The sequence below is a fragment of the Prinia subflava genome, chromosome 13, assembly GCF_021018805.1.
Source record: "Prinia subflava isolate CZ2003 ecotype Zambia chromosome 13, Cam_Psub_1.2, whole genome shotgun sequence".
Classification (NCBI taxonomy): Eukaryota; Metazoa; Chordata; class Aves; order Passeriformes; family Cisticolidae; genus Prinia; species Prinia subflava.
In genome coordinates this window covers 15033873-15052565 of record NC_086259.1, presented here as the reverse complement: position 1 = coordinate 15052565, position 18693 = coordinate 15033873, and the positions used below count along the sequence as shown (strand labels likewise).

The following is an 18693-nucleotide window of genomic DNA, read 5'->3' as shown; positions in this document are numbered from 1 at the left end:
TCTCCTGGTGCTCGAAGCAGGCAGCACTCCCCATCAGTCCTGCAGTGGCTCAGTGCGAGGGCCTCTTGCTGTACAAGTCACCTTCAGAGCCACCTTCTCCAGAGCCATGGAGCAGGACAGGCACTCCCCTTTGTTCCCAAAACTTGACTGTTTGGATGAAGCATCAGCAATGTGGGGACTGGCTTTTAGCTTTCCTGATGGCCTCACTCCACCTCCCCAGAACAGCCTTCCAAAGGCGCTCCCTGGCTCGGGAGCTCAGAGGCAGCAGTGTCACTCTGCCCAGATCCGCTGGAGAGCTGGGGGAGGGAGATCTGTAAGGATGAGCCCTAAATGATGACACTGCTCCTTGGGCTGGGAACGACCCAGCAGAGTGAAACCGCCCCCGGGATTTCCACAAGCCACCTGGCAAGTGCTGGCTCTCCTGTTGTTCACCACGGCCTCCCAGCAGGAAGGGTGAGAATGGCCAGCTTCCTCTGGGACAGGCAGGGAACAGAGCCCTGCTTTTCCTGGGCACTCCCAGCCAGGAGCCATGCCAAGGTGAAGAGCACTTCGAGAGATTCAGGCATTTAACACAACTTTAAAAAAAATTACAAATATTTTAATAAAATTCATTTTAAGTTACAGATTCCTGGAGAACAGGCTCCAGTGTATAAAATGGGAGACAGGCTGGGAAGAGCAGGGAAAGCACCAACAGGAACCTCTTTCCCCAGAGGAAAGAAGAAAGAGGGACAGAAAGGTTCTGACAGACATTTATTGGGGGGAAAAAAACCAAAACCAAACCTCTAAGAATGGTCCAGTGGATGTAGAAAGACATAACTCAGTCCATGTCCCTCTGTTCCTCCACCCTTCCAAATCCTCACCCCCAAAGGCAAGCACATACGACGAGTCCTGTTTAAGTCACATATTTTAACAGGTCCAGGTAGACCTCATATCCAAGGACAGTCTGAAGACACTGATCTTTTGCAGCCCTGGGTGCCAGCAGGGATGTCTGAGAAGTCAAGAGAAGGTCTCTTGGTTCAGGTCCTTGAGATGCACCAGCACAGTGGCACAGCGTCCTTGCCCATGTCAGATGAAGCCAAAGGGGCTGGTCCCCCATGGCAGCTGAAGTCCCTTCAGTATGGAAAGGGCATCCACCCCACAGCAGGCGTTTGTGGGGCGGTGGCTGCAGTCCTCAGCAGCTGCACAGCGAGAGCGGGGCCCTGGCCCACAGGGCCAAGCGACAAAACCGACAGCACAAGCGGGAAGGAGGGGTGACAGCAGGCTCAGAGCCCTCCTGCAGGGACAGCCAGCACACAGAGCAGCCCAGAGATGGATGCTGAGATGAAGAGCTGAAACAAGCAGCTTCCCTACAGGGCTTTGTGGGGCCCTCCACCCGCCAGGGCCTCTCACACAGCACACACGTCTCTCCACTTGGGTCCTCCATCCAGCCCGTAAGGCACCAGGGCTGGGTGGGCGACCAGCCAGGAAGATTCCACTTCCCTGCCATGCTGGAGAGGGGCAGGGGGAAAGGACGGACACACGGAGAGATCTGAAATCCAGCCAGACCACGAGCAGGGGAAGCTTGGCCACCTGTATTTGTACATGAGGAGGTGGTGGCTGTTAGTCCAGGACAGCCATGAGGAGAAGCAGTTCCCGAAAGGCACTACCATGGCGGCCGCTGAGCCCAGACTTGTTCTTGACAACGTTGCTGATGTTTTTCAGCTGCTTGTAGCACAACTTGCATTTGTGAAGCCTGGAAAAAAACGACAGCAGACACAGCATGAATCCTTAGTTGCCTTGAGGTGTGGCTGTTCCTGCAGTGCCAGAGAGGCAACTCAAGCAGGAGAGAAAAGCCCTGGAAATGGCCTGGAAGAGGCTGAAATATGAGCACAGCTCTGCAAAACCACCAGGCGTTCAGCCCCCGTCCTGATGGGACAGGAGAACAGCATCCACATAAGGGCTCTTTCAACCCTCTTCCCCTTTTGGCAGTACAGTCCAAGGAAAAAGGAGGTGCTGTTTTTCAAAAGCCAATTCCCAGAGAGGAGCTGTCCTGTGAATGAGCTCAAAATCCAGGGTCTGGCTACCAAATCATGTTTCTTGTGAGGCAGAGGGAAAAGTCACAGAGTGGTTTTACTCACGATACTTTGTTTAGGTATGACTCAATGCACAGAAGCAAAGGGAAAAACAGTCTTGGCCTTTTCCTCTGAGCAGGAGGGATTGGTGTTTGCAGACTAAGGGAAGGCATATCTAGTCTGGTATCAGAGCCCTGATGGCAAGGACAAAGCTCACCCAAGAGAAAGGCTGGTCCCAGGAGGGAGCAATTGGAAGTGTGTGCCTCACCTTTCCTCTCTGCTGATGTCCACTCCAACAGAAGGTGGTGCAGCGAGGATGTCTGTGATGAGTGGCAGGAATCTCTGGAGAATGAGTTTCAGGGATGTGCAGCCAGTCTGCACATAACTGAAAAACAGAGAAATGGGACCCACTTGGTTTTCATTCCTGTCCCCTCCCAGCACACAGCCCTCAAATAACTCTGCTCCACCACCTGTAACCAGGGAAGGAGAGCAACAGCCAAGGACCAGCAGCACATCCAAGTTCCAAAGCTTGCACAAAGCAAGCCTGTTCCAAAGCTCCTGGCACATACCCCACCCAAGTGGGACCTCTGTGCTCAAGGGCAGGGATGTCCTGCCAAAGGAACCTGGCAGGAACCTCTCTCCCAGAAGAAAGGAAGAGCAGAAACTTCATCTTAAGAGAGGCTGGAACTTTTCCCCCTAAAGATGAGTCCTCAGGGCTGTTACTCCCTTGGACTTCACTCCTCTTGTCCCAAGCTGACAGCTTCACTCCCAGCTGTGTGCAAAGCCCATTTGTTTTACGTGACCCCTCCTGCCAGGGCTGTCTTCAATCCAACACACCTATGACAAATCCCACTATCCTGCTCTTCCTGCCCATGCATACTTTCTGTATTTCTTCCCCACACACAACTGGCAACTCCTTCATTCTTTTTCAGGTTTCCTATCAACATGATAATGTATCTGCAGTGATTTCTCAGGATTTTCCTTCAGGTACAAAATACCCAGCACAGCTCCCCTATCACAACTTACACCCTGTCCCTCAAGCACACCATGTTCTTGAGGCCTCACCTTTCATATTTACTTTGGAGTAGTTTTTCTATCTGTGGCAGGACTATAGTACACAAATCCAGCTTCCAGAGAGACCTGAAAAGAAAAGGACATATCCTGAGACTGAGGCTTTACAAAGCTGAGCTGACACAAATAAGACTTCCTGGCAAATGCCCTGACAGAGACACTCAAGTTCACAGAGCAAGTTCACTGACTCCCCCTCGTGAGAGAAAATGGCAGGTTCGGACATATTTCTTTGACTCTCAGCACAATCACTTTATGAAACCCCAAGACTTTGATTTCCCTTGGCCCCAAATAACTCCAGCAGTTACTGTCACTACAGGCTTCAAGATGTGACTACAAGCACATGAAATTCATGCTGCCATAGCCCACTGGACACGGGGCAGGTACAAGGCAGAGCTCCCAACTCCCAGCCAGGCAGTTCTTGTGCATCCCAGGGGCTGACCCCATCCAGGACTCACGGTTTTTGGTTGACAATATTCAAGAGATCCACGACAACAGACAGATCGTTGATTGCCACTGCAGAGTCCAGAGAGTTCTGAGAGAGAAGAAGGAAAGGCATCTATTTCAGAGGTCAAACTGGTTAGGCTAATTCAAATTAATATCTAGTGCTGCTTTTCCAAAACAAGGTAGAGGAAACATGAGTTGGCTAAGGAAGAGAACGCTCTCATGGCAAAGTTTTCTGCATGTTTCTTTGTGACCATTCATCTGCAGCACTCTGTGGTGCACCCCTGTGGACAAAAGCTGTGAGACCTTGTGTTTTGTATGGCAGAAGCAAAGAAGCTGCCCAGCTGCTCCCCTCAGATATCCCTCAGGTATCTGCACATGCTTGCCTTGATGTCACTGGTGCTCCACACAGCCCGCACGGCGTCCAGGTTCTTGTGGCGGCTGGTGAGCACCACACACATGGTCTCGTGGCCTTTCCTGATCTGGGACATGGCTTCCTCATCCACCAGCTCCGTCTGGCTTTGGTTTTTCACAGCCTGGAAGTACAGACACCATTAACAGCAGGATGGCACAGAGGGCTGGGAACATTCTCTGGCCTAGGTGAAAGCCAATTTTCGTGTGGAGAATGTCAGTGAATACTGACTTCCTTTTGAAATGGAAATGTTCAATTTGTTCTGATTTCAGTTGCTTATTTCCTGCTTTTTCTACTACATCAATCACAAACACGTTTAAAGCTTTGGAAAATTCTCAAATAAGGTGAATTTAAAGTAAGTTTTCAAAACCAGTATGTTTTAATGAAACACTTGTCTGGGAACTGCAAGTTTTATTACAAAGCATAAATCTTACATAATTCATTAGACTCTCAAATTGCTTCAGGCAAATTGAGGCCATGCTAGAACCACTACTTCCTTTGCTCACATTTAGAGTTTAGGATCATCAGGATGCTCTGGTCTTTCCCCCTTTTTAGGACAAGGGAATACCCTCCCCTAAAAGACCAAGAAGCCTCCAAGATGCAAGAAGCAGAGATTCCTGTGGAATTATTATGTACATGTAATGGCAGTTCAATTTTTAAAATGAACCACTGTCTGGTAGATGGAATAATTCAGTGACTGTCTCACCCCTTGCTCTCTGCTTTGGTAACAGGTTCTTCATGAGCAGGCCTCAATTCTGCTTTATTCATACCTATCACAATGGAGCACCCCCTTTCTGATGCCACCCAACACAGACATTGGCTGGAAAACATTGTTCTGAGACACTTACTGGGAGAAAGTCAGAGGCCTTCAGGCCAATGGGCTCATTCCTGGCTGCAGGAATCACTGATGGTTCTGTTCTGGTCAAAGAAGTTGAGGAGGCAATTGGTGGCCTCTGGACTGGATCAGGCTGCAGGAGAAATTGGAATAAAAGCTCTAGCAGGAACAGTCTAGCCCTAGTCTGATGACCTTTATTTCTGACCTGCTTTCTTCTCACCACAGGGTCCTAACACAGGAGCAGACACAAGCAGTCTCCAGTTTGCTAGCACAATTTAAGAGGCAATAAAGCGTCTTTCAGGTACACACTACGATGTAATTAAAGTTTATAAAGAACATGGAGATGCTGCAGCAGAAGTGCCAAGTGCTGTTATTGTTATCTGAAATTAGGGCAATGGGCTGTGGCCAGCCTGAAGGCAAGAGAGAATTCTAAGGAAGCCAGTAAAATGAATACTGTCCCATCAGCTGCTTGCCCTTTTGGCAACAAAACAGCCTCTGTTCAAGCACTTGTAGAAACCTGGCACTTGGCTCTCTGGAGTGCCCCAGTTCTGAGATGCAAGGAGAAGCACAAGCAGCAAGCTAAAACAGAGCCTGTCGGAGGCTTGCCCTTGGTTCTACTGCTAAGGCAAGACACTTGGCAGCACAAAGCCTGGAGCTGTACTTTTACTGCCCTTCAGTGAAGGAATCAGCCTGAGCAGAAATCACAAATTCTCCAGCTCTGCACATGGCTCACAGAGGGAGCAGGAACAGTGATTCACAGGTCACACAGTACATACGAGCTCTTGCTTTGGCAACGAGGTCTGGACATCCACAGCCTGGCTGGGCTTCACTGCTTCCTTTGCAGTTCCAGGCTCTACCAAGAGGGAGAGAAGTGGGAAAGCAGAAACTGATTGTTACTTTCAAGAGTTGAGAGCAGAGGTTCTGTTTAGCTACACTGCAAGGAGTAATTTCTGCCTTCAGGCAGCTCTCCCTCTTTTGAGGGCCATTAACCCCCATCCCTACCGAGGGGTCATTTCCACACTCACCATCCTCAGGAGGGGCGGGAAAGGGCTCATTTCGAGGAGGAGTTCGGCCTACAGAAAAAGATTTAAATAATAAACAAATGAAGGAGCATCCAAGGCTACAGATAAGTAGTAAGTCAACCTTGGAGCAGAGAAATTTCCAACAACTCCACAGAAGAGGGTAATCAGTGATACAAGAAGCAGAATTATCTCCTTTGGACCTTGACACTATTGCTGAGTTTAGCTTAAAGCTTTCAGCCTTCATGGATAGGAGGGACAAAACTGACCCCTGTGGTTCACTGCTGCTGTAGAGGTGTGAAGAGTGACACAAGGCACTGTCATAACAAATGGTATTAGGAAAAATCCACCTCCTGTTATTGATTTATAGAAGTAAATAAAAATAATTGCTATGAATTCCTCAGACAGAGTATCTAATTTTTATCACTTGCATAAAAATGAGATACAGACATTGCACAATCCCTCCTAAACAACAGTCCTTGCTTTAACTAAACATTTTGCCTTTCCTTCTTTAATGAAGACTACTGATCCTATACATATCAAAATTCTATGATAATAAAATTCCCTTAAAACTCTAATCAGAATAGGAAGGCAGAACATTTACAATGAAACTCTGGATTCTGGGCCAGGCTCCAAACAGACATCACTGTACCCTAGTAAAGGTGCCACCTTTAAGCCACTCACCAAAATGATCTGTGTGTCAGTGCCCAAGCACAGACTATTAAAGAAAAGCTTTTAAACTCTCCAGTCACAGGTGAAGTCTCTGTTACAGTAAGCCAAAGGTCAGTTCTACCAAATCAGTTTAGCGCCCTGATCTCAAACCCAAACACCACTCAAAAGCAGTATAAACCCTGGTACTCACAGATTGCATTCTTGGGCTGGAAGATCTCTTTGTAATCCTCCTGATTCTGGATCTCAGCCTTTGATTCCTTCTCATCCCGGTCATCTTCACTGCTAGGACTGTGCCTCTCACTCTCCGAGTTGTGCTTCACTCTGCTGTGGAAAAAGAGATTTTTTCAGAGGAAACCATACTGTGAGAGAGAGAGAGAGAGAGCACTGAGTGCCTGGGACATTTCCTTAAAATCTTGAAACTCAACAAGCCAGCAGACTCCCTCACCTCTGTGGCTTGCTGCAGCTCGTTGAGGGCCTGTCATAGATGCGGCGAAGGGAGGACCCTATGGGGGTAGGTGGCACAAGAGGCTGGTCGTCCCTGATCAACCCATGAGGAACAGAATCTGACTTTGGGACTCTGCTGAGATCCACAACGAAGGAAGAGACTGTGCTTTGTGCAAAGGAAACTCCTATCTGCAGAGGCAAAAGATCAAGATAATTCACCAGGGAGTGGAATGCACGCCAGCCCTTTTGAGAACAGACCTGATGGGTGACCCTGAGCAATTGTGCTTGAGGACTGCTCAGTTCAGTGCTGCAGATTTTTCAGCCTGAATTTGCCAGTGATTTATGAAAGGCTTGGATAAAATTTTGCCAGGCATGGCTTCTAAATACTCCAGTTCTTTCCTTCAGAAGGCAGAGTAGTGGAGCACAAGGCACACAGCCTTTGGGCACGCTGCAAGCCCTGACACAAGCTTACAGGTCTGAAGGCCTGCAAGGAGGCAGCAGGATTTTATCTTGTGTTTCCCAGCTGCCTCTCCCCGCCGCAGGAGCAGTGGCTTACCAGCTGGTTGTTGCTGATAGACAAGTCAGCTACTTTTCCCCAGTTCACCACGACCACATCAAAACAGCGCTCTGGCTCCCAGCCGTAGACGCGCAGTGAATCCTGGAAGCCGCTGTACAAGCAGCAGCCATCAGGGTTGAAGAGCACACACCTGGGAAGAGGGCAGGAGGAGAATCAGGCACAGCATTCCCACCTTGCTCAGTCCTTGAGGATCTCTGACTACACTGAACCCCTTCAGTTCTGTTTCTAACAATGAAGTTTGCAATGTGGTGTTCACCTGTGCGACCTGGTGGGCCTGTGCAACATCTCCAGCAGCCCAAACTGCTCCCCAGTAAAGGCTCTCTCTGAGGAAACCTCCCTTCACCCCACCTTTAGCCTCTACCTAGCACATTTCTGTAGGAATTTCATGTACCTGACAGGAGTAGCCTCCTCTTCAATACAGCTCACGACTTGAAACTTCTCCAAGTCCCAGAACCGAACAGTCCTGTACACACAACACAACAAAATTCACTGCTCACTGCTCTAGAAATCACAGTAGGATCCAGATTTTAAACAAAACACTAATAGAATGACTTTTCCTGTTCTGCACATACAGTGACCCTACACAGAAGGCTGGTCTAGCTAAGATCCATGAATCCAAACAGAGATATTGAGAGGTCCTAGACATGGACAGGCATTTAGAGCTGGCCCAGAGCTAAGAGAACACCATGCCAGCTGAGCAGGGCTGCCTGCTGCTCACACACTATGTCAGCTGGAGGCTGGGGCTACACATTGGTTTCTAGTGTGGCAGAAGGTGCCATCAATTTTGGATGAGAAGGGAAGATCTCTGTGTTCTGCCCATCACAGATGTCATGCTATCTAGATGTCTGGCTCTTGCATTGGCAAGTTTGAGTTGTGTGACATTCCTCCTGTCATGTTCCTAGAGGAAGGGTATCAGGAAATGGAACAGACATACACATTTCCCTTCTCTGTCCCTCCCCTTATGTACCTGTCAGAGCTGCCAGAAGCCAAAAGGTATTCATTGGGGTGGAATTCAACAACGTTTACTGGGCCGCTGTGTCCTGTAAACTCAAACATTAACTTCCCAGCAGTCAGATCCCACAGCTGAAAGGAGGAAAGAACAGAGACTCTTGAAGAGATTTAATGTTAGAGATTTCCAATACACTTAGGATTTCCTTGTACTGGTAACCTTCTAACACTTCCCCCATCCAAGAACAGACCCAAGTCTGTCAAAGAAGGCAATAACCAGGGAAAAAGTACCATCCAAACCATTTAAGGCTTTGTTTTGGCTTTTATTGCATTATCTTCTATTTTCCATGTAACTTGTCCTCTAGAAGTTTCTGGTTTATATTTAGAGACTGAGACAAAATACAGCAGTTCCATCTGTCCCCACAGACTGTATCTCAAAAGTGAACAAACAAAAATCAAAAGCTCTGAATTCCTTAGCAATTCCTTCTTCCTGTGCTTGTCTCCACTTGAAAATGCAGTGAAATAACTTGATCAGTTAATTTCATGTGAAACTGAAAATAAAATCAGTCCTTCTTTCCCATTCCTCCATACTCCACGTGAAACAACTGAAGTCACTGTTCAGTCAATACTTCCCTGAACTCCTTCTCTTGCTCTGCTCAGTCCTGACAGCAATTTTCAGATTGATAATCACATGTAATGTGTACAACACAAACAGAGCCAGGAATTAGTCTGGTGAAGCAACATGCAACTCATTTTACAAGGTTCACTGAGCCAACATTCAGGTATCATAACTCTACTGCCATCAAAACATTGATTTTTCTGAGCATAGTCTCTGCCAATGTGTCTGCTGGATAAGGGCATTTCAACCCAGGCAGCTCTTCCATGGGTTTTGTGGGCCATCAGACACGATCCCCACAAGAAAACTGGTCTGCAAAGCCACAGGGCTCAGCCAGCTGCCATGAGTGAGTGCTGGTAATGCCTGGTAAAAAGACAATCCCAGCATTCCCATGTGTCCACACGCACATAAGGAGAATGTCACAATAAATTACCTTTACTGTGTGATCATCAGCAGCAGAGGCCACCCATTTCCCATCAGGGCTAAAGCGGAGACACCGAACTGCTTCTGTGTGACCCTGCAACGAGGAAAACAAACAGTATTCTGGTTTCTGTCTTTCAATCCTATACAACATAATAAACCAAAACCAATTCAGTGTTTTATAGAGCTCACAGCTTGCAGAACACAACACTGTACTCAAGACACTACAGCCAGCCACACTAAATGTGTGTAGTATCTCTCACCTAGTCACTTATGCCATCAGTTTAAGTATGGTAAATACAGATCTGGCATCGCTAATGAGAATCAGTTCTAAATTACAGAGTTACATACGGGCACACACAAGTGCTGTGACAGTCTAATACACAGCAGTTCTTCAGGTAGAAAAAGGTCTCAAGAACAGAACCATCTCAGTGCAGTGGTAATACCATTAACAATACAAAGAAACCCTCACTGCATCCCCCACTGAAGCCATCCACAGTGTAGTACATGATACCCATGGACATCCCATAATATCCATTTCATATTCCCATACAGCTCACAGAGGCCTGCTGAGGTTTGCCAGGCCACTTCACAAATCATGCAGATCTTATTTTCATGCTGGAAAACCAGGAAGCTCATTATACATAATCACATTTAGGTTTGCTCAAAAGTCCTCAAAAGAAGTATTTCTCCCCTCTTTGCCTGAAACCTAATGAAACATTTTACCTTGAATGTGAAGATACAGCCTTTTCTTCTTACATCCCAAAGCTACAAGGAAGAAAAGCAAACAAATTATATGTTTAGAGAGTTGGGAGCTCAGGGTCCTGCCAGAACGAGGGATCTCTGTGTCACCAAGCTAACAGATACTGCAGAATAACCAGGCTGCTGAACCCCTGCAGGCCTTAGGGGTATTTTCTAACTCCCCAAGTGAGAATCACTCCTGGAAGGCTTCTCTTACTACAGCAGCTCAGTCCTGACAGTCAAACACCAGCCTGAGAAAGCAGGTACAATCCCCACCAACCAGGGCATCTGTGCTTGCTGACACCAGGTCTTGGCTGGCACCTTCCTCAGAGCCACATTCCACACCACAGGAGTCACACTCATGAGCTGGCTGTGAAAATACACACACAGATTTCACAAGCACTCACAAACACCTGCCCACACATGGAAATGATGATGTGCAGCATCCATCAACAGCTTGACACAAAACACGTTCTGGCACTCTTCAAAACAAAGACACTGCAAGTAAAGAGGGAAATCTCTAGTGGAAGCTGGGTTTTACCTTAATGTTGGTGTCCAAAGAGCCAGATGCCACAAAGCTTCCAAAAGGATGGAAATGAAGGCTGCAGATATTCGCTTTGTGACCTGGCAGGGTACGAAGAACTGGGAAAAGGAGAGGCAGAGAGAAGGAATAGAGAAAAAATATTTAATAGTTCGTTTCCACCACACATCATGTGGAAGTGTAGCCATACTATCCTCACCATTATTTTATGGAAATATACATTATTTTGTGGAAATGCCTCTGACTTTACCCTGGCTATGCAAAGAAACAGCAATAGAAAGCCCATGATCAATGAACTTAATGAAAGTCCTGTCCTCAGGTACAGAAACTACAGATAGAACTCCAAAGATCTCCATTCTGAGAATGAGGCAGCTGGCAGGCAGTGCATCTTTCCATTTGTTACAAAATGGGCCAGAGGAGGAACTGTTTTAGCCAGGAAATGAAGTGAAACAGTCTTGACTGCCTGCAGCATTCACCTTGCAGTTATTGGACAGACCCTTTTCCCAGCACTCTGCACCCCATCCAGGCACCACCTCTTGGGTTCCAATATTCACCCAGATTCCTTCAATTGCCCCTTGCAATAGTCACCATAAAGACAGGAAATGGATGCTTAGGAGGCAGGAGACAAAGAAACAATCAGTGTTTCAGCAAGTCATCAAGTAACACCTCCTGTAATTCTGGAAACCAGAAAGGACCAGTAGAACTGGTACATCATATCTTGGCAAGCAGTGACAAATGCAGAACTCAACTCTAAGAAAAATTGCTCAGATAATAACAAGGGCAATCCCTTGCCCTCATCTGTCATCTGGAACAAGCTGATGATTCCCCTGGCAGAAATTAGCTCTTGAGCCAGGGTTGGGGTGGTCATTTGCACAGACACTGGCTCATAAGTCTTCTAATAAATGCAGCCAGATCAGCTACTCCCCACAGGCAGAGCCGAACTATTCCATAACTGAACTGATTCTAACTGTCTGAATGACAGAAGTGCTTTTCATTGTTGATGCTGCCTGTGGTTTGCCTCCTTAGCTCAGCCAGTGTAAGTCTATTTTCATTACATATTCCTTCTATGAACAAGTAGAAACCTATAAGAAATACTCCGTCATTTTCTGGTACTCCTGCTGGAATGCACTCAAGTGATTTACGATACCTTTGCAAACTCATTCTAGGATTTGAGGAAAATGCAATAAATAAAGCATGACTCAACAGTGGCCTTTAAAGGATCAGAGCTTTGAGTTCATAGCTTTTGCAGTTTACTAGAAGTTAGGTCTTTGTCTATTTATGTGGCCATACAAGAGCAGGAAAGCAGAAAAACTGCTTGAGGAAAATAGAAAAGTTAGAACCTAAGAAGTCAACTAGCAGAGGATTCCTGCACTTATGCAGAACCTAATAAACTTAAAACTTCCATTCTGGTTTGGGATTCTTCTATTAAGGTTGACAATTCTAAGTTGAGACTCTGAATACAAATTCTATATGCTTAGTTATCTATACATGCATGAAACTGGTCTTGAATATAGATTCTGACACACTCAGGTCAAAACCACAGAAACTAGTTCCTCAGATCAGTGCCCCCAGTACATGTCCAAATTTCTGCTCAAGCATGACTACAGCTCTACAGCCTCAGTAGAAGGGCAAAAAAAGAGATGAAGATGAAAGCAATGCCAGGCTCCTGTTCCTTCTTAAAACAGGAACCTTCTGGGTCAGTATATGCATTAAACATAAGGATTCCCCAAAAAGTGTGCAGGAACAGAAGCAAAAACTCATGGGCACATACCTTTGGCAGCTTCCAGGTCCCAAACTCGAATGGACCCTGACCGGGACCCTGCAACTATGAGCTTCTCGTTTGGGTTGACCTGCAGGCTCTCGATGGGGGATGTGTGGCCTGTCAAGCTCTGCAAAGAAAACCATTAGTCTCAGTCAAGAGCTGCTGCACAGCCCTGGATGAACCACGGCACTGCTCATCCTCGAGGGGTAACTCTTTAGCTGTGAGCTGAACCCACCTGGCTGTGTCACAGCCCTTTTTCCTCAGCAGCCACCAGGATGGCAGAGCACTCTAAAAACCCATCCCTGCACCCAGCATAGCACACCTGGCTTCCCACATTATCCCACTTTCTGGGGCACACTGACTAAGTTTGAAAGGATGCATCAACAGAGACACAGGTAGTTAAACATTAGGTGCGGATGCTCAGACAAGGCTGACACATTCTTACATCATAAAAATTATGCTGTGGTAGCACAATGGCAGCATGTTCGCTCTAAATGGGTCATGTAAATGTCATGAATCAGTTACAAAATCAAAGCAAGAGCAAAAGCAGGGCTGATTTAAAATCTTCACACGAGCACAGAGCCATAGGTTGCTGCCAGCAGTGGATGTCACAGTGATAGCATGGTGCTAACACTGAAGTACTGACTGGAGGCATAAGGCAGTAATTCACATGTATGAAGTTCCTTTCATCCTTGAGCACCCCAGAGCTTACAAATTACATCAGCATTTTGAAAAGGCCTACATTTTAGTAAAACACAAGAATATTTAAAAATAGCTCTAGGAAACAAATTCCACCATTGCAGACTCTCTGCTTGCCAAATAAGCAGTATTCTCTGCTTCAGTCCATCCTCAAATGTCTTTTTAAATAGCTGCACTAGCTCTGTGCCTCCCACACACATACAGAGGCTGGGAATGCCAGTTGGAAGCTGCTTGTTCTGATGGAGCTTTCTTAGGAATCCATGTGCAATTGAAATCCTCTCCAAAATCCACAGTTGCAACCACCATTACTTAGTGAGAACTAGAGCTCACACTTAAACCAAGGCACAATGTTACTTGAAAAGTTCCTCTTCTCCCTCTTTCCCAACACAAATATCCATTATCATAATAATATAAACACTAAAAATGAATTTCAGAGGACAACCCCAAAAATCAAGATTCTTTTGATACAGGAGACTGGCATAAGCAGCTTCAGTCAGGAACAGCAGCTCTCAGTGTCTGTGGTTCCCAGGAACGCAGGAGAGGTGCAGCTCTGCTACCACAGAAAGGTACAGAGTTAGTCCTTCAACCTTCTTCCCTAGTAAGGCAATAGTCCAGCTTTAAACTGGAGCCATGCCATCACCAAGGGCCTGGAAAGATACTGCTTAACTACACTATGCAAAAAGCACAGCCCTGCCAAAGTGACCCTTCATACACTTAATGAACGAAAAATAAAGTGGACAAATTCTCCTTGTAGCCTTTTTGACCTGACTTTCCTGATTTCTTTCTCACAAGGCTCACACTAGCTAGGGAAACACCTTCAATACCACAACATTATTGTGTTGTTAATTAAACAAATGACAAGGGATGTGCTAAAGCTGGTTTTATACAACACCCACTCAAAGCAATGCAGGATGGATATCTATTAAATATATATTTATGGTGCTCTTTAGTGATCACTGCTGAGGTAACCCTACCTTTGGTAACACGCTGCAACCAGAGTTACTCCTCCCCAGCCTACTGCAAACTATCGTGGCAGCCTTTATGCTGACAGTTATGGACAGTGGCACAGATGGGAATGCATCCTGCTGGGGAAACCTCCTGCTGTGACTGCAAACCCCAGGGTATAAAACTGGCCCCTGCAGCCTGCACTATGAAACTAGCTGTTCTTGTAAAAAACTCTTCCTTTGGTTATTTGTAGACTGGTAATATAATAAAGCACAATATTTATTATCTGAGTAAGCACTGGTCCTGCTCAAGCATTCCCACAATGTCTCAGGCACCCAATTCTGTCCCTGTCTTTAGCAAGAATCTGGTTACACAGCTCTATTCAAAACTCTATTCAAAACTCCCATAGGCTCCACCCCAACAATCTTTCCCTTCATTCTCTACTGTCCAAACCTCAGAATTAATATTCCCATCCCCCAAAAGCTGAAAACAGGCCTGTTCTTACCATGATGCAGTTGGGCTTGCTAACTGACCATATGTTCACCCGGCAGTCGTCTCCTCCAGTGGCCAGCATCCGGCCTGAACCCTTTCCCAGGACTACTGAGGATACATTGCTGCTGTGGGCCATGATCTCTTCTGCACAAAACAAAGCAAACACTTACCACACATCAGTTATAAAATATTTCATCCCATCCCTCCAAAAAAAAAATTCTTTCTCCAGAAACACTTTCCAGTTTCCACTGGACAAGCTGCAGCAGCCCATTGTCCAGATAAGAAGGCACACTATTATCTTTCTTTGAGCAGCCCTTCTTGGATCTGCCTGCTGCACTTAAAACATTTGCTGACTAAAGTTTCAAGATGCCAGTGCTCACATGGCTCACAAAAAGCATCTTCTTTCACTTGCAGCAGCTCAGGAGCTTTTGAAGATTTGCTCAAGTGCAGCACCCTGATCACAGAAGGCACTTTACCTGCAATAATGCACAGCAGCCAGAGTCACCTAGTGAAAGGCCCTCTAATCCTGTTCTAGAGAGCAGCAGCAGACAGTCCAACCTGAGAGCAACTGGCAGAGGAGCAGCAGCACGGTTTGTTACCTTACCCAGAAAAAAAGCCAGACTCAGCAGTGGGGAGAGGTGGAGCTCCCTTCCCTGAGCTTTGGCAGAGGCTTTGCTACATCCCCACTAGGTAACACAGGCAAAACTGAGCACTGCAGGGCATGCAGCTGAGACAAAGGAGGGTGAATATCCATCCAAATGGGCAGAAAATAACAAATCTGGCTGATGCTAAATGCTAAAAAACTGGCAGCTGAGGGGATGCTCTGATACTGTAACAACAGAACTCTATGGAAACCTCATCATAAAGAAACCAATTTGGGGCAAAAAAGAAGCCAAATTACAATCTTTGCTTAGGCATCTCACAGGGAATTGTAAATTCACTCAAAACTTTGGCAGGGACAAATATCTTCATCTTACTGTTCTCTTCTTTGAAAGGTCACAGGATTTGCACGCCTAATAGTTATGAAACTGTAAAAATAGTTATGAGTGTGTAAAAAGGCTAGTTAGCATCAATTCAGCTTTTATTCAGACTGTTTGGCTGAGAGGAGCAATTTGATAATTTTACATGCAACACTAATCCAAAAGGACTTTCGATGGCTGCAATAATAATTACAGGTACTTTGATCTCAAACTCCCCAGAGTGTTTTTCTGAAAGCAAAACTGCGCAACTTTCACTTGGGCTGGAGAAACACCATTCAAATTACAAAGGCAACTGGACCACAAATTACATGTGAAGGGCAAATCTGAAAATAAACCTGCATTGTGTTGAAAGACCCAACTTCCACAGAGAAAAGCTTAAACAAAGCCTGTATGGATACACAGACTAGAAAGTAACCAAAAGTACAATTAGCATTACTAGACCAACTCACTAGTTAAAATTGCAAGGACAGATGCTCAGCATTGCTGCTGAAACAAGTGTGTCAGCAGCTCCACTTTTTCCCCTCTTGATTTGCTTCTTAATAATATATTGGAAGTTTAAAAGTCATTGTGAAAGCATCCAACACTCTGTTCCTAAAGGCCAGGTGATAAACTGATGTCTGCCTTGGGCAGAGAAGTTCGTTTGCTCTCTCACAAGTCCCTTAAACCTAGAAATTTTTTATTTCATGAAGTTCTGGTCACCAGCTATCACCCACCAGCCCAGTAACACTCAATTCCTAATTAGCATTGCTGAAACATCCCTAACACTCAGAATGCTTTTCCCTCTAAAGAGGATGCTAAGATGGGGCAGAGTCTAGCAAAAATAAAGATCAAGAACCTCTGCCTAGGGAGAATGGAGATGGACAGACTTCCAGCTTTTCCTGCAATTGGAGTTTCAGGGATGGGAAGATAACACAGCAAATTTGCTTTCTGCTCAAAATACAAAATTCCTAAATCAGTAATCTCAGATGACTTCATGTGTTAGCAGTCAAGGACACTATTTCTGACAGCCAATTTCCAGAGCCCATTCACTGATTAAAGCAATTGATCACATCCTGTTGCTTCTAAGCATTCCTCAACAGCTCCTACAAAATAACTCATCAGTGACCAGCTAGATATTGATAGTCAGCAACTGTCTACTGCTCCTTCAGAGAAGAATAATGGAGATGAAACCAGGAGATTCTTATGGTCTCTTGCAAAACAATTTCAAGAGGGTGGGACACACAGGCCCTGCAAAAGCCACCTCATTCCTGCTGCAGCAGAGAGCTCAGTGAACCTTCTGTGACAAGTGAGCACCAATGAAGGACAATCCCATAGAGGCTAAGTTTGGAGCCTTCTCCCTGGTACTGAGGAGATGCCCCATCATAACCTGGCTCTCAAGAGCAGTTTCTGTTGAATGACAGAATATTCTGAGTTGGAAGAGACCCACAAGGATCATCAACTCCTACTCCTGCTTGTCTTACACAGGACAATTGCCCATTTTGCCTGACAGCGCTGTCCAAACGCAGCCTAGGTGCTGGAACTACCTCCCTGGGGAGCCTGCTCCTGTGAAGGTGAAGAACCTTTTCCTGATACAAAACCTAAACATCCCCTGGCACAGCTCCAGATGCTCGCTCAGGTCCTTTCACTGGTCACATCAGAGACTGGAGCTGTCCCTCCAATGCACTCATGAAGAAGCTGCAGCTCATGATAAGCTCTGCCCTCAGTTTTCTCTTCTCCAGGCTGAACAAGCCAAGAGACCTCAACCACTCCTTTGCATGGCTTCCCATCTAGACCCTTCACAATATTCACAGCCTTTCTCTGGATGCTCTCCAAAAGCTTTGTATCATTCTTAAACTGTGGTGCCCAAACCTGCCCCCAGGACTCAAGGTGAGGCTGCACCAGAGCAGAGTGAGACCATCACCTTCCTTGAAGCACCCCAGGGCACAGCTGGCCCTTTGGGCTACCAGGGTACACTGCTGACTCATTTTCAACTTGACATCGACCAGGAATCCCACATTCCTTTTTGTGGGGCTGCTTTCCAGCCTCTCATTCCCCAGTCTCTCCAGGGATTGCCCTTTGACAGGTGCCCCATCCTTCACTGCCTCGGTTGTTCTTGTACTGCAGTACGGTCATATGGGGTTAGACAGGCACTTAGCCTAGCGCTGCAGCAACTATCCACAAAAAATAAAGACCGTGACTCTTTGAAAATAGCACTGACAAGGCCACGCCATTCACTGTGCCGCTATGTTTCCCAACAGGACTTCCAGGAGTTAAAAATTCCAGTCGGCAACGCAGAAAGAAGGCCGGGACACCATATCCAGGGCAGGGATGAGGCGGCTCCTACCCCTCCCCGCTCCCAGCCGGGGCGGCCCCTACGCCCGGCACTCACGCAGCTTCCATGCCGTCTTCGTGGTGACGGCCACGGCCATGGCTCAGCGCGGCGCCTCTCGGGCGGGCAGCGCCTTTCTCCTCCCGGCGAGGCTCCGCTCCGCTAACGCGTCCTACGGCCAGGCCGTGCAGAGGGGCTGCCCCGCCCGTCCTGCGGGCACGCAAACACGATCACGGCGAGACCCTCCTGAGAGGCGGCGCGGCGGGGGACGAGGCCTCACCGCTGATGAGCATCACGGGACGGGAGCGCTGGTCGGGCCGAGGGCGATCGCCTGGACGCTGGTGGCGGCGGGGCCCGGCGGTTCGGGACCGGGACCCCCTGCCCGCCGCCGCCGCCCCACAACCGGCCCTTCACAACAACCCCGCGCCGCGCCGGGCGGTTGCCCGGGCTCCGCGCGCCGCCCGGCCAATAGGAAGCGAGGGCGGGGCGGTTGCCATGGCGACAGCAGCGCGGCCGCCACTCGCAGAGCGGCTTCTTAGCGGAGCCCCGCAGGCGCGGCCAATGAGGAGGCCGCGCTCTGGATGGGGGCCGCCATTTTGCGGGGCCGCCCTGAGGGGCGGGGGCTGAGCTGCTGCTGCTGCTCTCCCGTGGGTTCGGGTCCTGCAGCAGCTCCGGAGCTTCCGTGAGGGCGGCCGGGGTCTTTCCCGGGCCTCGTAGCT

General features: G+C 47.4%; 1 protein-coding gene across 2 annotated transcripts; it reads right to left on the bottom strand.

Annotated features, from left to right (window-relative positions):
• Nucleotides 1-576: 576 nt before the first annotated feature.
• On the bottom strand, nucleotides 577-18426 carry KATNB1 (katanin regulatory subunit B1). 2 transcript variants are annotated; one of them, XM_063410474.1, is made up of 19 exons: nucleotides 18035-18426; nucleotides 14700-14830; nucleotides 12560-12677; nucleotides 10789-10889; nucleotides 10233-10274; nucleotides 9520-9603; nucleotides 8490-8605; nucleotides 7914-7985; nucleotides 7502-7652; nucleotides 6947-7134; nucleotides 6692-6822; nucleotides 5836-5883; nucleotides 5587-5663; nucleotides 4824-4943; nucleotides 3950-4099; nucleotides 3578-3654; nucleotides 3117-3191; nucleotides 2320-2436; nucleotides 577-1732 (listed from the first exon to the last, which is right to left on the bottom strand). In XM_063410474.1, the coding sequence occupies exons 1-19, from the start codon at nucleotides 18072-18074 to the stop codon at nucleotides 1600-1602; spliced, it is 1971 nt and encodes a 656-aa protein (XP_063266544.1). In that variant the 5' UTR covers nucleotides 18075-18426; the 3' UTR covers nucleotides 577-1599. The 2 variants fall into 2 exon arrangements, with proteins under 2 accessions (XP_063266544.1, XP_063266542.1); XM_063410472.1 differs by having other exon boundaries at nucleotides 6692-6825; nucleotides 18035-18425.
• Between the last annotated feature and the right edge of the window lie 267 nt (nucleotides 18427-18693).

Excerpts from the sequence above, each read along its gene's own strand:
- KATNB1 (XM_063410472.1), bottom strand. The coding sequence starts at position 18,074 with ATGGCCGTGGCCGTCACCACGAAGACGGCATGGAAGCTGC. Across the intron at positions 14,831-18,034 it reads GAAGACGGCATGGAAGCTGC|AAGAGATCATGGCCCACAGC; the intron begins GTGAGTGCCGGG and ends TGTTTTGTGCAG. Across the intron at positions 12,678-14,699 it reads GCAAGCCCAACTGCATCATG|AGCTTGACAGGCCACACATC; the intron begins GTAAGAACAGGC and ends TTTTCTTTGCAG.